The sequence below is a fragment of the Dermacentor silvarum genome, chromosome 6 (assembly GCF_013339745.2).
Source record: "Dermacentor silvarum isolate Dsil-2018 chromosome 6, BIME_Dsil_1.4, whole genome shotgun sequence".
NCBI lineage: Eukaryota > Metazoa > Arthropoda > Arachnida > Ixodida > Ixodidae > Dermacentor > Dermacentor silvarum.
In genome coordinates this window covers 152,222,376-152,238,719 of record NC_051159.1, presented here as the reverse complement: position 1 = coordinate 152,238,719, position 16,344 = coordinate 152,222,376, and the positions used below count along the sequence as shown (strand labels likewise).

General features: G+C 40.4%; 2 protein-coding genes across 2 annotated transcripts in view; one reads left to right on the top strand and one right to left on the bottom strand.

The window, feature by feature from the left end:
- The window catches only part of LOC119456250 (E3 ubiquitin-protein ligase CBL-B-like), a 60,089-nt gene extending 48,558 nt beyond the window's left edge, over nt 1-11,531 (bottom strand). Inside the window, exons 1-2 of the mRNA XM_037717901.2 lie at nt 10,878-11,531; nt 3,649-3,795 (exon numbers count right to left, since the gene is read on the bottom strand). Coding sequence (XP_037573829.1) covers nt 3,649-3,795; nt 10,878-11,425 — 695 coding nt within the window. The 5' untranslated portion in view covers nt 11,426-11,531. The remainder of the gene's footprint in view (nt 1-3,648; nt 3,796-10,877) is intronic.
- Nucleotides 11,532-11,562: 31 nt separating this feature from the next.
- The window catches only part of LOC119456251 (TBC1 domain family member 23), a 36,055-nt gene continuing 31,273 nt past the window's right edge, over nt 11,563-16,344 (top strand). The window contains exons 1-2 of the mRNA XM_037717903.2: nt 11,563-11,693; nt 14,594-14,702. Of these exons, the coding sequence (XP_037573831.1) occupies nt 11,659-11,693; nt 14,594-14,702 (144 nt within the window). The 5' untranslated portion in view covers nt 11,563-11,658. The remainder of the gene's footprint in view (nt 11,694-14,593; nt 14,703-16,344) is intronic.

Genomic DNA, 16,344 nt, shown 5'->3' with positions numbered 1-16,344 from the left:
AAGAACAATTTAACACACATTTTATGAAGCTCCAAACAAACAAAGGGCCGCTTGCCATCACCTAGTACACCAGTGGTAGTGATCAACAGTGGTTGAACAAGGCATGTTGCCTCTACAAGTGCACTTGTCTTCACCAGGGCAACAATGAAGATGAGTTGATGAAGACAACTCCATTAAACGAAATGTTGCCTCACCGTTGATCGCTAGTACACACCAAGTCAATGTTTATAAGTGTCTATTCCTTAGAAACTCTTATCTTCACAGGCCAAATAAACTCGTCGCAGAAAACCTTTCAATTCTATAAATATCTTTGTCAACAACAGGATTAGTTTAAGAAATGCCATTGCCAAACACTTTGGTGAATTTCTTACTTGTGAAGAAAAAAGAAAACAGTATCAGACTTAGCCACAGGATAGGTGCACGTTGCTTTCCTAAATTTGTTACTTATCTCCACAGTTATTTTATTGCTCACACCCTTACAATCCACATTGTTTGCTGTATAGAAGTATACCATAAAACAATTCATAAGGACATTTTTGCCACAAGACGACCTCCTCCAAGAGGGACACAAACAAAAATGAAGCAAGGTTCTTCATCTTTTAACAGCACATACTTGCCTTGAAAAGAAAGCGTTTTTGCGTACGACATGCTTGGCTCGAGTTTAGTTGAGACGCCGCGCTATCATTAGACAACATCCTGCTCCAACGAACGCCCACTTCCTGGCGCACTTCCTGCGATCCGCTTCTACGCGACTCTGTCCTTTGAGGTGCTTAAGAGCAGAAAGTTCCTTAATGTCACTATCTCACTCACAATAGCCCTTCAACTCTGTTCTTTCAGAAATGTCAGCAAAAAACTACTCCACATTTTCTGTCGTGCCAAATTATAGTGCATTATTTTGGCTCAATTTAAGAAAATTACTATTCTTAAGGTCGCTTCGTTATATTTGTATGGAACATCAAAAAACATAACGAAGAATAGCTCTTAATAAAAAAAAGGCTTAAAGGGACACTAATGTAAAACAATAATTCAACTTAGACTGACAAAGTATTCTTCGAAAACTCTGCTGTCGTTAATTACACTGCAATAGGTTAAGTATTCGAAGAGAAAATGGTGCTCAAAGTTAATTTTTTTGAATTTCGCGCAAAAACTTCAACGTCAGCACTTCAGTGTGACGTCACTACTTCTAACGTAATTTTTTGTATTTGGGCCACGTTGGCTCAGTAAAAGTTCGCGAAACTTGCCATATTCAGCCTTGGGCTCCTTTAGAACACAATGTAGTCAATCTTTACCGCTAAAGAATTAACTGAGACCTAGAAGATGCTTTCAAAATCCATGACGTCACAGTGAGCTTGTGCGGGAACTTGAAGGTGGCGTCGCCACTCGCCTTTGTGTTTTTCATTTCTGGCTTACCAAGCGGCGTCTCGCGGTAAGAGTGGGGTTTTCGGTATTGGGGAAGGGTAATCAACTGATAGAGAAGAAATCATTTTTCCCTTTAGTGTCCCTTTAAGCATGTTTTAGCTACTACTGTTAGGACACATGATGAAGGAAGGAACCATAAATTAGTGCCTAAACTTCACACACAAAAGTGAGTCGATGAGCATATTAATCTGGTGGGCAAATCAAAACACCTTGCAAGATTGATTTTCAAATATAGTATAACAACAAACTGGTAGAAAAGGGAGCAGCTCAAGCTTGGGAGTACAAGAAATGTGGGGGGGTCTAATTAATGAACCAAATCTCCTATTCAATTTTAGTCTTAAAATCATATACATATTTGCCATTTATGAATTGAGATACTACACAGTTGTACCTCAATATAGTGAAGTAAATGTAAAACGTTTTCTGCTTATATAAGCATGTAACATACATGCTTGTAATGAATACAGGATATAACAAGGGTATTTCCGTAAAAGGTGCAATGTCATTATAGCTAGGTTTGAGTGCATTGCGAATAGGATTTGAATACATCATGTCAGCAAGGGTGTAGGATCAAACATGAAACTGAAACAAAAATGTGATAACTGTCATCTCAGCTACAGCTGACATGAAACATGGAGTTACGTTGGCATGGCTTCTAAGATCATCAACATATGTGCTGGTGGGGGCATTATGTGACACCGAATATCTTGGAGGCCATGTCCTAAGGTGCCTATCTACTGCATTCGGCAAAGACCACAACCAATTCAGTAGCAGCATGGCAAACTAAAATTATCTACGCTCTGTGGCTGAAATAAATGCACTAGTCACGTCACGACTCCCCGATAATATGTCAATATAGTTTAACCTTTGTAGAGTTTTAAGTAGTCGGGAGCTGTGGGAGGCTGCCATGCACAGCTAAAACCCCGAACTTCAGGAAGCTATCCTGAGGTGGGCTGAGGTGGTAGAGGCGGCCTACCGCGAGTAGGACAACCTCTCTCGCCTTCTTCTCGCAGCCCCTTTCCCTTTAAGATGGGATAAATAAAGTTGTTTCTCTCTCTCTCTCAGCTACACTGACCGACTTATTTTGTATGAGACCAGAACAATGGCAGTCCTCACACACGAAAATCGGCAAGTCATATTTCCAGCAGATACCGTCCTCGGCCAAACAACCATGTAGTTTTTTAAAACCCTTACACTATATGGCAAGTTCGGGAGACTTGGCAGCTATGGAAGAGTACTATTCGATGTTTGACTTGATTCACATCCAGTGCCATTCAATTCATATGTGGTTCAGTTTCATAAATTACTATTTGCACACCTCTATTAACGTGCTGAAAGAGCCCTGACACAAAAGTTTGGTAACAAAGTTTCGAAATGAGCCAATTTCAATGCTTCAGTGATGCCTTCTAACATCAGTATTCACCTAAAACATATTGCACAGTAGCTCTGTTTCAATATAGATGTGCCTATGTGACAACACATAGTAGTTAAGAAACAATGTGGCATTGTGAAGGTTTCTGCAACGTCTTTATGTGAAATGGTCCCAAACGACTAGTCTCATGCTGTCAAGTGTAGGAACACTTTCAAGTGTATCTAAAGAAGGCACCTTTGTTACGACAAAAGCAAGAAGGTATTTTTCGTGAAAGAGTTATAGGACTTGGCTTAATCAATTTATTTTGCTTAGTCTTCTCCTTCATTCTAACTCAGTGGTAAATTTAGCATGAAAAGGACAACAAAAGGAGACACGAAGCATTACTCTGAAATGATCAAGAGCTATGCTCTACCGACCTGGCAAGGATCCTCACAATGTAGTTTTGATATAATTATTCCAGGCAGAACCAGAATTCAGTACATACATGCATGCCAGAGGAAAATTGACCGACTGATTGATTCACGTGGTTTAACGTCCCAAAGCAACATAGAGGCATCGTAATGGTGGACTGCAGATTACCTTTGACCACCTGGGATTCTTTAGGCAGTACACCATTTTAGTAAGTCCACCCCAATGAAAAAAAAAAAAAAAAAATGGGCACCAACATTAGCAGAATGACTGCCCCAGAATATTGGTGCTGCAAGGCTTCAATCCCCACACCAGGACAAAATATTTAACTGCAAAGTTTACTGTCAGCACAACTAGCATGAGTTTGCTTTGTAGCTTCATGGCTACCTGCACACTGGATGCCAACCTCACCCTTCAAGAAACATAAGAAAATACTGAATCATACTCACCTTGTGAACACATCAAACTCGAAATTTGAAATATAGTCATTGCATGTGAGGTCGATGGTGGACTTGAGTGCCATTGCTTCAAGCCCTGAACTAATGGGATGGACTTCGTGAAGCGTTTGTCGAAAAACCCGCCACGCTACGACAGTCCTGCACAGGAGGAAGAGAAAATAGGTAATTATTAGTTTCATGTGCATACACATCTCTTAATGGCACCCTCACTTTTATAATTAAACATGCCCATAATGTGAATCACCTCCAGAATAAACAAGTCCATTAATACAGATACTCTCAATGCACAAGAATTCATGCAGCCAATACCACAGAAAACTAATCCAGCAAAGATTTGTGTTATAACTGTGTGCATGAATAAACAGCACGTATAAACATGTCTCTTTCTGTTGTGCTTCTTTATTTTGTATATGGCTCATATAAACACAGTTAAAGAGAATGCTGAGAATCACATTTTATGTGTTAGCCTGGCTTAAGTAGAGAGGAAGTTTAATATTAGCTGGAGAAAGCTTTAAGGCTTGGTGTGCTACTTTAAGTACGCATGCACACAGACACAAACTAGAGCGCTTGAAATATGCTATACTTCATTTCTACATCACAGGCAGTGCTATTAAGGCTAGAGACTTCTCTTGCCATTCACATTTGCTGAAAAAAAAAAGTGGGTCACATAAAAAAATGTATAGGTAAGCATCATGTGATTCAATTTAACATAAAGCCTCATACCTCTATGCTACAAAGCATAATATAATTATTAAATAGAAGGTGTTGCACATCTGAACACATTTACAACCGAATGAGCAGAGTGATATGCTTCTGTGACCATTGGCCACAAGTGCACCACTTGTGCTCACAACCAAAACATAGTATGTCATACAATGGAAACACAAAGATGCACAAATAATATTTGATTTGACGCAGCCTTATGCCCATAAGTTGCAGTTGTAATATGTGAAGTGGTTATTCTGCAAGAAGCAATGCAGATCAAGAACAACTGCAGTGTGGAACGCACAGAGTGAGACTTTTACGATTGCACTACTAGTGTAGCTTCCATAGCATTGCATGCTAAATATGTCATAGAACAAGTGAAGTTAAAGTAGTTTGTGAGGTCTCAAGTTCTTCATAAATGAGAAAACACAAGTATGACTTCTAGGCCCAGCTTTCCTATTTCTTGTAGTGATCCTAGACGAACAGACAGCGAAGAGGACAAATATGAAGAGGCAGAAGAAGAGAACGAAGACATGGAGGACCGTAATGGCAGCTGACTACTATAAAGTCTTGAAGGCTTTTACCGTGTGTTGGAACTTTATATTTCTTAAGAAAATCTTTACCTTAAGATATCACAACTTTTGCTAAGAGCATACTGTGTAGGAATGTTCACTTCAAGTAAACGTTGAATAACATCACATGCATGAAGGCTAGGGACATGTTGATGATCACACCCTGAAGCACATATGGTGAAACACTCCGTGCACTTCTGAAGGCTTATCACTCACATGATCGTTTATAATGTGTTGCTAACAGTGCACAACACCAATCCGTTTCTCTCACTTTTATGCCTCTTTAACAACTTTCAATAGGTAAATAAATGAAGAGCCATGTGTTGTGCCTTACTAAACAAGTGGAAAAACTAAAAAGATGAAAAAGTCTTTATAATGTCCGAGCAGCTTGACAGCCATCTTGATTTGTGCTCGGAAATAAGCACCAGGTGAGGGTGATAAACCATAATTTAAGTCCCCCTACATGAAATACACTAAATAAATACAAAATAAAACAAATAAACCACTATATTCCTAACTTGCACAACAACCTACTGAAGTTCTACACTAAACAGCCCAGCATTGACAAAAATATAGAGGAGTAATAAAAACTGCATGCCTGATATAAAAATTGTATCAATTACACTGAACAGCAGGGCAAGATGGCGGCATTTACTTCTGTCTCTGCCACTGTTGACCACTGAGCCTTAACTAGAAAGCTACTTTAATGTACACCTTCAGGAAAATAATTCACTGAAATGAACCTCCTCGCAACGTGCATTTCAAGGTCACAAAACTTGTTCTACTGAAAAATATGCATACAAGGAAGCAAGATTATGTGGTTTATTACAGTGCGGCCCACTCATACAGAGTAACACCGATCTTGAAAAATTGAGCTGCTAGCCAGCAAACTAGCACTAACAAAAGCTGTGCGTTGTGTGCCTTGTGGAGCAAGCACACAAGTAAAAGAATGTTAACAATGTGAAAGATAGACTACCAATAATATCTTAAAAACTAAGCTGAAGGGGCAGGCATACAAATGGTCAAGGCAGAATAAAACTATCAAAAAATCATGCTTATAAAGAAATCTGACACAGCTAAAATAGGAACAGGAGAAGGACATGTTTGTCCAACAATAATGGCCCAACAGGCAGCGGTGTCGTAAACAGAAACACAAGATTAAAGAGAAACAACACAAACTGAGTCACAGGGAAAGGAAACCTCATTGTTTCCCAACTCGCAAGGTAGCATGGGCAAACAAACGAGAAAAGGAGGAAGGATGTGATGTCATAACCCCCCCCAAAGCAAAGAGTGAAAAGATGGGTGTGTCAAATATAGAAACCTAGGTCACAGCCGCGGCTGTCAGCCCAGGGTCTTTCCCCTGCCTTCTTGCCTGCCGCTACCAACCCGTCGCACACACTGCCAAACTTTTTCATTCACGTAGCCCCAGTCGCCCTCCCACACTGGCCCGTGGCCAGACAACTCACTCTTCGGCGCCTGACTCAGGTGCACATACATTGAGCATGCTTATTTTTTTTTCTCTCTCTCTCTGTCCCCTTCACTCGCAGTTGAGAGCCGAAACTGGCACGCAAGTGGGCGTGCAAACGCACTCACGTCAGGATTGTCAATGGCAACGGGAAGGGGGGCAAAAACGCGAGCTTTCATGCAGGCAACTCATGTCTGACACAAGACAAAAATGCATTCTCTAAGAGGCATTGGAAGTTGTATACTTAAAATAGAAAGCTCATTGGTCAGACCTTAAAATATGTTTCTGCATTAGAAAGCAAAACTCTCTCTCTTTCCTACGCTATATTGATTAACTTTTGGAAACAAAGGATAAATATAAATAGCACACACGTCAGACGACATTAAATGGTATGTGCGACTAAGAGCAATACTCTATACATAAATGTGAGCTTTGAAGACTAAAATGTCGATAGAAAGTTCAATAAACTGTGACGGAACAGTTAATTATTGCCACTAAGATCAGGTTTTTAAACGAAATCCCTTGACTGTTGTTTCCAGTATATCTGAAACCACTGCTCAAGTGCATGCGCCTAGTATGCTTGTGTCAAGCCTGTCTTGCAGTGACGAAAAAAATTTTAAATACAGGCAGTACACATGACATGAGGCATGACAGTTTCTATGTACGAGTGACGTGAGCAAATACATGCCATCTGTCACCCTTTGAAAATGAATCTGGTACGATATCTAACTAACTGCAAAAGTCAAGTGGCATATTCTTGCCTGAGGCCCAACAGTTCTGGCTCAGTAATAGATGTTTGCCTAAAAAACACTGATAAACATGGAAGATTTTGAGATTGTGAAGAGCCCAGCAGCTGTACATGAACAGTATAATCTAGTTCCACATTGATTTACCCACAGTCACGGTGGGTAAGTCTATTTGGCCATATCAGCCAATTCACTGTATTGTACATCCTAACAGAGTTACATGTAACATGATTTCCAAATCCAATGGAGCAATACATGCCCCAGTGCAGCTGATAGCAGGATGGCCCCAAGAATTTCAGGCTGCAAATTAACATTGTACAGTAAGAAGAAGAGGTGAACAAAAGTTAAATTTCATGGGGTTGTCAAGTAGCTATTAGTGCTGTCTGCAGAGGGTTTGCCAAGAAGTCGGTACAAAGCTAAAATAACTACTTAAGGTTTTGCTGTTAAGTGTACAGCAAAATTTTTAAAAGGCAGTGAACACTACTCAAGAGTTAAATTTGCTTTTGCCAGCAAACTTTACAAAGTTAGAAAAAAAAAAAAGAACAAAAGCCTCTGTCCCAGATTTGACATCATCACATCTAAAGTGCAGGCAACACAGTGAAATTGAGAATTTCTTCCTCCTTTCTTTTTTTTCTATAGTTCTTGTAGTCCACAAACACTGTGACAGCGTGGTGAGAGAAAAAGTTAAAAGAGCGCTATAAATGTCCCCTTCAGGAGATGTGCGTACAATTATGCAAGCCAAGATAGCGCATCAAAAGAAAAAGCACCAATGAACATATCGAAGTTTAAACATGTAGCACAAATGTTGAGACACTTCTGACTGAATCTTTGCTGTGAATTGAAGTGTTTTAACCCTTTACTAACGAGTGTTGCCTACAGGCTATATAAAAAAAAAATGTTTCTTCCTAAGTTTCAGTATTGAGTATGAAGTTTCTGGCTAAATATCTTTGGTCAACATTGAATGACAGGCTCATTTGTAGGTTTAGAGCAGAAATACAGGACGAGGAAGAAGAATTGACATGCGACTTGCTTTCTTTTTAAAGCACAGTCACAGGAGACAGACTGATGCAAGATCTCTGGCTGTAGTGGTGTCACATACATTATGTATACATTATGTAAAGTAAATGAAATGTACACTTATGGTTCACATATGGCGAGAGCCGTCTGCACAAATTCCAAACGAAGCTATAGGTGGCTTGGGATGAAGCCCACTTCCAGTTATGTGCCTAGTTTCGCCCTATTGCTGAAAAAGTTTCCGCAATATACTTTTTCTTTTCATTGATTATACTTATTCTCAATGTGTTTTGCACATTTAGATAAAGAATAAACACCTTTTTGGGGTATTTACATGTGCTGTCATATTGAAGAGTTAAAGTAAGGTGTTGGAAGGGTAGACATCTGCATGTTTTCTCTTGGTGTCACAATGTTATCATGCAGTGGGTTTCACTGCTTTGATTGTGTCTGACAATGCTTTACATCAGGCAGATTTATCCAGTGACAAGCTGGGTGCTTTTCAAGTATGCTGGACATGAATAAGCTCACACATGGAGTTCATATTTTGTAAATTGTTATATGTTCAGCTACAGTATGTTTTTAATGATGCAAGAAACATAATAAACCAAACAAAATTTTTTATGGGCAATGCTAACTGGTGCCCGAATAGGATATAACCATAAAATGAGCTTGAAGACTACCATCATCAAAAGAGGAACCAGTACAAAATGCCTAAAAAATTAGGCACAGCATGCAAACTTGTTTTCGGCTAGCAGGAGGAACTGCAAGCAAAATTTTCAACCACTCTTTCACAAGTTCAGCCCCTGCCACATTTTCTTAGTTCTTTCTGAAAGCAAGAACAATGAAACAAAGCGTGTTTTTAGAGTTGCCTTCGAAGCAGCCGGCTGTTGAATGGCCGCTCCCCAATAAATGGGTGCGAATACTTAGAGATTAAATTGTTTTTCAATTGTTACACAGGAACAAATGGTTTGCACAGGGACACGTACGTAAAGAACTAAAGTTACATAGCTCCTAGCATTGATAATTCCACGAAAGTACAATAGATGTGCCATACTAATACATATATACATGCCCTTTCTTTCCCAAGACAGCATACAATTGAAATAAATTGCCCTTCGAAATTGTCGCAGCAACGCCATCTGTATTTGAGCATTAATTGTCACAACATTTGTCCATTGAGAGCTATCTGTTGATAATGTTTCTTGTTGCATGGATTGTGGTGTTTAACCTTGTTTGTCATACTGTATTAATTCCACTGTTCCGTTTTGTTTATTATGTATCTTGCACACCTTCATGTATTAAACGCATTTCATTTTGTTTTAGCTAAGATCTTTATTTTTATATAGCTGTATATAATTTGTATATAATGCCCACCACAGGGCACTTTAGGTAAGACAAGAAATGTAGAAGTCAACCATGAGCATTACTTGGGGAAGCCAGTTCAGGGAACTGGTAGCATGACACAAGGTCGTGGTCATGTGCAAAGCTGAATTTGAATGCCATGCAGTCAACATAGTGCTGCTGGCACGGTCATGCACAACCTCTTCACTTCACAGCATGTAGGCTGACATGCAGTACAAGCATGACAACATATGGCAAGCTATTGAGCCATGATGAGGAGCAGCTACTGGCAACATCAACAAAGCTGCTGCAAATGCCTACAATGATCTAACAAATCGAAGTCAAACCAAAAGCCAAGCCAGGAACCCACTTTTTTAATTCATTCTGCGACGTGAGAACTAGTTTATGTGTATGTGTACTATTGACCATCTCAGAAACCGTTAAATATCCGAGCAGCCTTTAAAAGTGGCCAGTAAAACCGTACATCACAATGTTGTACAAGGCTGGAAATGGGAATACCAGGCTGCATTTTGAGGCTGCTGAGATATGCAGCTTTTTGTGTCAGATCCTATGGTCCGTAAACGTTTTTGGCCGATAGTACATGCACAAGGACATCGGTGTCATTGCTGCTTTAAGTGCAAAGTTGTATTTCGTCTGCGTACGAAAACAAACTGTTTGCATGTATTCATTACACTAAACTCTTCCCAACCCAGGATAACTGTTTACATCGCAGGCAGCTGCTAGAACTAAATCAGTTCATGATCAGAAAGCAATGTTGAATGCCCGCGTGAATAAAATCCAACTGAAATGAAACAGGCTGTCTTGACACTGTTTTAATAATAATAGTTTGAATATGAAAACAGCCATCACGAGGGTAAGTACACTCATTTTGGCCACAGACGCTCCCGCGGATGGCTTATGTCAACCCGTTGACAAACCGTGACCACATGCGGTCAAAGTAGTTCACGCCTACACAGGCAGAAGAAAAAAAGAAAATTGCGAGGTGGGTGAGGGCGAAGGACAAGCATCGCTGCGCTTGGAGAATCCCTCAACGCTACCGCGCTCAATGGAGCGATCGCTTCCGCTTGGCGCTAGGGAGGAGGACCCAATCAGTGGATAAACCGCGTGGACGGCTCGGCAGCGCAGCGACAAGCCCCGGCGTCTCGAAACCAACAAGAACGGGAGAGCGTCCGTCTACCGCTTCCGCGGCAGCGGGCATTTGACATCACCGTGGAAACGAGAGATGTTTCCCACGCCTAGCTTTCCGGCTTCTCGAGGAGACAGCATGCAAACACAGGTCGATCACGAGATGGACGGAACGGGTGGGTGTTGCGGAAAAAACAGCACGAAGTGAAGTACACGGAGAACACTACTTACCGGTCCCCAAACGCGTTTTTCCAGAACTCGGACGCGTCACTTTTGGTTATCCGAAAAGTGTCGCCACAAAAGACGCCGTTGGGGTAAATGGCTTTCAGTTCGGACAGCATGTGGCTAAACACTAGGCTCAGTTTGGTGAGGTTCCTCCGAAAGTGCGACGTCTCGTCGAACATCTTCTCTTTTCCCTCCTTGAAAAGCTTGATAGCCTGTTTGCACTTTCTGTTGAGGTTCTCGATGAACACACGAAAGTACTCGTTGTCATTCAGCAAGTGCATTTTGTCCTCGTGCTTGCTGTAGATTACCCGCAGATGTTGGTACGTATCCGGCAGGATGTCCAAAATGAACGGCGGGCTATTTTTTAGGTTCATTCGCGAGTGCTGGCACAGTTTCACCACTTTGTCCATAAGCTTCCACGTCTTCTCTATAGTCCTTCGGTCAATCACAAACTTGGGAGGGGCCATCGCTTCAGAAAATGCGCCGTGTATTCGACTAAATAGCGACGTAATGTTCATTGCTTGTAAATTCTTAGACCTACTATTCACCGCCATCTTACATCGCCTGGCTATTCACCCTGAACTAGAAAACTACCCACAATGCATAGCTCGAGAGAAATAATTCATGTACAATAAACATTACTTTTTATTTTCAATATAACAATAAGAAAAAATTACTAATGTAACTCCTAATTAAGCTGCTCAAATCTAAACATAACGGGACAGTTCTTTTATTTCAAGAAAATTTCGTTACCTACCATTTCGCCTCTTTGCCATCCTCTTCCAACATGGCCACTTCGGTGGACGTCGACGATACAAGCTGGTAAGCCGGGTTGAATTCTAATCTTGTTTATTGAACGACAGCCTGAATTTAGGAAAGACGCAGTCAAATTGGTTTGTGCAAGAACTGCAAATGTTTGATAAGCTGTGATTCTTTTTTCCTGCAGTCGACTTACGGATATGATCGACTGTCAGAAGATTGTGAGTTTGCGGTGCATGCTTAAGCGCTCTTTAATCTTGTATGCCAGCAGTTCTGTTTTTTTGGCTCTCGGGTAAAACTTCCGGTTAATGCAGAACCATGCTTAATATTGCCTGGCATGTCCATTCACAGTACTGGCAGCTAATTCTCAATCGGCCAAGTTTTCTATTGTGGTACGCTTCGCTGCTGTTACAAAGTTGTCATCGTTGTTGCCGCCCGTCATTGACACATCATACCGTTGACACTCCGGGAATCCTCATATCTTAATATATGTGTCCACGTCAAGCAATTTATATTCATTATGAATTTCCGTTTGCAATATCTTGATTTCGAAGCGTCAACGGAGCGAGCACCCACGGTGTTTCAGCTGCTCTGGGGCCGCCCTTAAAACTTTTTTGAAACTGTTCACCATCGCCCGTCTGCTTCACGCGTCAACGCGACTGAGATGTAATATTTCTTGCGCGTTCAAGGCGCGCTGCCACATTGTGCATTAAAGCGGGAACAGCAATTTTTATATCTCCTCCGTAGCATATAGATTGCGAGATATTAAGCTTCGGAATCTGAAAATTACTTTGACCTTTCTTTTCATTTTTTTTTTTCCTCCTAAGAGCGGGTTTCGCGCAAGATTGATTAGCCAGCACTAATGATCTCTGACAAACTTTGTTCTCTTTCGCAGTTGTTTTAGGTCATTAGACCTTCGCCTTGGGACGTTGCAGACACTAACGTCATTCGTTCAGGCGTCTTGTGACCGCTCTAGCCTCGTTATTTGTTAATACATGTTTTGCATACTATTCGTGAATCGCCTTAATGTTTCTTTTGTAGTTGCATAGTTTGCCGAAGGTTGTTTAAGCATATCTTGACCCACATGACTGGCTTCCACGAAAACAAAATCTTACTTTAGGTTTCCACAGCTACTGCCATGAAAGCTACCGTCCGCTGTGAGGCCTGCGGGTGGCAGTTAAATATTCTGTACTGTGCTCACAGTCTTGTAATAATGTCACATCTGGAGATGCACTGCATCTACTAAGATTTAGTTGTGCAGATACTTGAGTTGTTAATAAGTGCAAAGTAACAGTTCACCAGACTGTCCCAATGTTTTTCTTACGTTTTATTCACGGCGAGAACAAAAATGTTCGTGTAGGATATTGTTAGCGTTCATACTTTATAACACTTTAACGGAGAGCAAAAAAAAAAGGGGGGGGGGGTTAATTAATAATTCGTCTCGTTTCAAATGAGATCAGGAGAGGGCTAAAACAAACTTTTTACGTATGAAACTCTTCGTTTGTTTGGCATCGAATTGCGGGCAGGAGCATCCACACCTGTGCTGCTCATTTTACGCCGTTCATGTTGTAATGTTCTGCGAATATTTGACTGGTTAGAAAGCTTGAGTGTATTCTGAGCTACTGTGAGAATCACCGAGATTCTTCCATGAACCATTACTTCTAAGCATTCTTGGAGAATGTGCGCACTTCTCACAGTAGTTGGTGTCATTGGATAGTGTCATCATCTTTTAACACAGGTCAGCATTCCCACTCAAAAGCATATCACTGAGTGCACAAGTGTGAACAAGCACCTATGAGTGTGAGTGAGCACGCACTAATTTTGCCAAGCTATTTAGGGATGGTGATCTAACCCTACATGTTATGTTGCAATATCGTGCAAAACATGAATGCAGTGAGTGAGTGAATGAAAATGTGATGTCTTTCAAAGCTTTTTTTTTTTCTTTTCTTTTTTGCTTTCTGCCTCTTCAAGCCAGACAGTTTTCAGTAGTTTTATTTGGCAAAGTTGTCTAATTCTATTCTAGGTTTAATCATTGCATTTGGGTTTAATCTTTAATTTTGTGCAATTATTTAATATAATCCTATATCTAAAAATCAGTGCCAAGGGAACAGATGTCAGCATGTTGAAAGACTTCAGTTAAATTTTGGCAATGTGAATAGAAATGTTAGCACAGAGCACATGTGTGTGCTTGACAGGGGTAATCCCAAACATCAGCTGACTGACGCTTTTGCCGCTTCGAAATTATTCTGCAAACAAAAAAAACTTGATATTGTAATCTATTTCAATCTTTCTGTTCCTTCTTTTTTCTAACATTGCCGATTCGGTATCTGTAATCCTATCCTGTCCGGTTTTGCGAAACTTTATGTGATATGATATTTGAGAAACATTGTTTTGATATGCATATCCATTACATTTAAGTATTCCCAACTTTCATTGGGAGCTATGTTGTTGCTTACTTAATTTAGTGATCTTTAATTTAATATACATGCTACTAAAGAGTACTGAAATGGTATGAGCAGTTTCATCATTTACATGCATCAACCATTAAAGAATTATCAGGTAGTGACAGTGCTCCAGAAAGCTTGCACAATAATGTGACTAAAAATGAATGCATGTTGTACACAAAACAAAAAGCAGAATTGTCTATAATTGGAAGCCTTAGTGGAAACATTACTTCAATTTTTCCTAAAAGTGCAGTTATAAAATCTTTTGAAAGTGTCCGCTACTTTCTGTCATTCATTAGATTTCGTCTGGATGGCATTTGGGGTTTCTTCACCCCTGTAGATTTAAATATATATATATGAGAGGCTTCATGATTTTCTTTCCTCTGCTGGGCTATTCACTGCTTCTTTCTCCTTCCTTTTGGTACAGCGAGGGGGCATACAGAGCCAGTGTCTCACTTTTTCTTTTTATTCTCTCTTGTTTTCCTCCCCTCTTCTTTTCTTGCGGCCACCACTTGAAAGGATGCAAGAGCTGGAGAGCGCTCTCCTTTCAGAATGCGACCTGAATACCCTGCGCCAGGTTTCCAAGATGAAGCCAGTTCCGGAGTGCTTTCGGGCCTACGTTTGGAAGGTGAGTGACAGCGCATGTGGTGAAAGGGAGGGTACAGGGCTAAGTGGAAAGGGCATGCATGGTTGCGGATTACTTGAACTACAGCAGTTACCTCATCCTGTGGAGTAGTGGCGGTGCTGACAGGTTATGAATTTTGGGCCATAGCACATAGCCAGTGCACTATTGTGGATGGATGGACATAGAATTTTTAATATCAAGGACCTGAAACATGGCGATTTGTTATTGTATCTACAATTGTGCGTTGATCTGCTATGGGTCATCTTGCAAATGTTTTCTAATTAGTAGTCATAATTCTGTGTTATGTTTCTTTTTCTTCAGCTTTTTTTTAATCTTTTTTTTTTTAATTTGAATATACCGCAGGACCTTCACGGCCCATGCAGGAGTGGTACAGAAATGTAATGATAAACAAAATCATGATGAAAAGTCAATACACTGAATGCAATTAATAAAAGAGTCGATGTTATTGCAACACACAATTTCGTTAGTTAACTTGTTCCACTGGGAAATGGCCGACGGAAAAAGGGAGTGTTTGTGAACATTAACATGACTTGGGGAGAAGATAAATTGTTTTGGAATGGGATTTAGTCTGGTTGAGGGTTTTGGAGGATCTTGCAGTTTGTTACACCATTAATATTGGGCTTTAGCACAACACATGGAAGAAAATTACGAAACTTAAAACGGCTTTGTATCCGTTTCAGGTCCTGCATCAGCAACTGTACAGTATGGCCCACTGTTAAAGGGAATACCTAATTAGTATTGAGATCAACATAACTTGAGCATATCATCAACTTCACTGGGAAACATGCTTGATTTGACTTGTTAGGTACACCTCTGATGCCAAAAAATTATTGCTGAGGCCTTCATGTCAAAACTCTGCCGTAATCAGTACCAATATACTGTACTCCGACTTACACTTAGCAGGCAACCTTGCAGAAGGTACGCAAGTAGTGCGTTCAGGGAAGTCTTTCTCCTCGCCTTTCCTAATGCAGTTGTTTTTGATCTGTGGCTACTTCTAAAGGCTAACTACATGATATATTATGACTGCAACTTATAGATGAAAGTTTATGTCAAATCCCATGTCAATTGGGTACTTTTGTGCTTCTAGTATGCGACATATACTATGTTTCAGTTGTGAGCGCAAGTTGTATACTATGGCCACTGGTCGCAGAAATATTTCACTCCGCTTGTTCCATGGTAAATAGGTTCAGGTCTGTGATGCCTTCCATGTAATAATTATGTCTTGTCTTGCAGCATAAAATTATGAGATTTAATACTACATAGAACCACATGACACGTACCTATATATTTCATTCATATATGGCACACTACTTTTGGGTCACGAATGTGAGCAGTGAGTGAAGTCCCTCTAGTCTTCATAGTGTTTCCTGCTGTGTAGGAAATGGAGTATAATGTGGTGTTTCCTTTATTTCCTTTAACAGTGTATTGTTAAACACCTCAGGACTATAAGCAGTTGTGACAAGAACAATGTTTAAACATGTTGCATACTTTTTAAGACATTTGTGCTTGGACCTGTGCTGCAAAATCAGTGAATCAGCGCTGTGTTAGAAGAAAGCATCAGAAGAATAGTAGTAACACCTGAATGTTTACTGGCACTGTTAGTATGTTGTTATGTAACTGATTC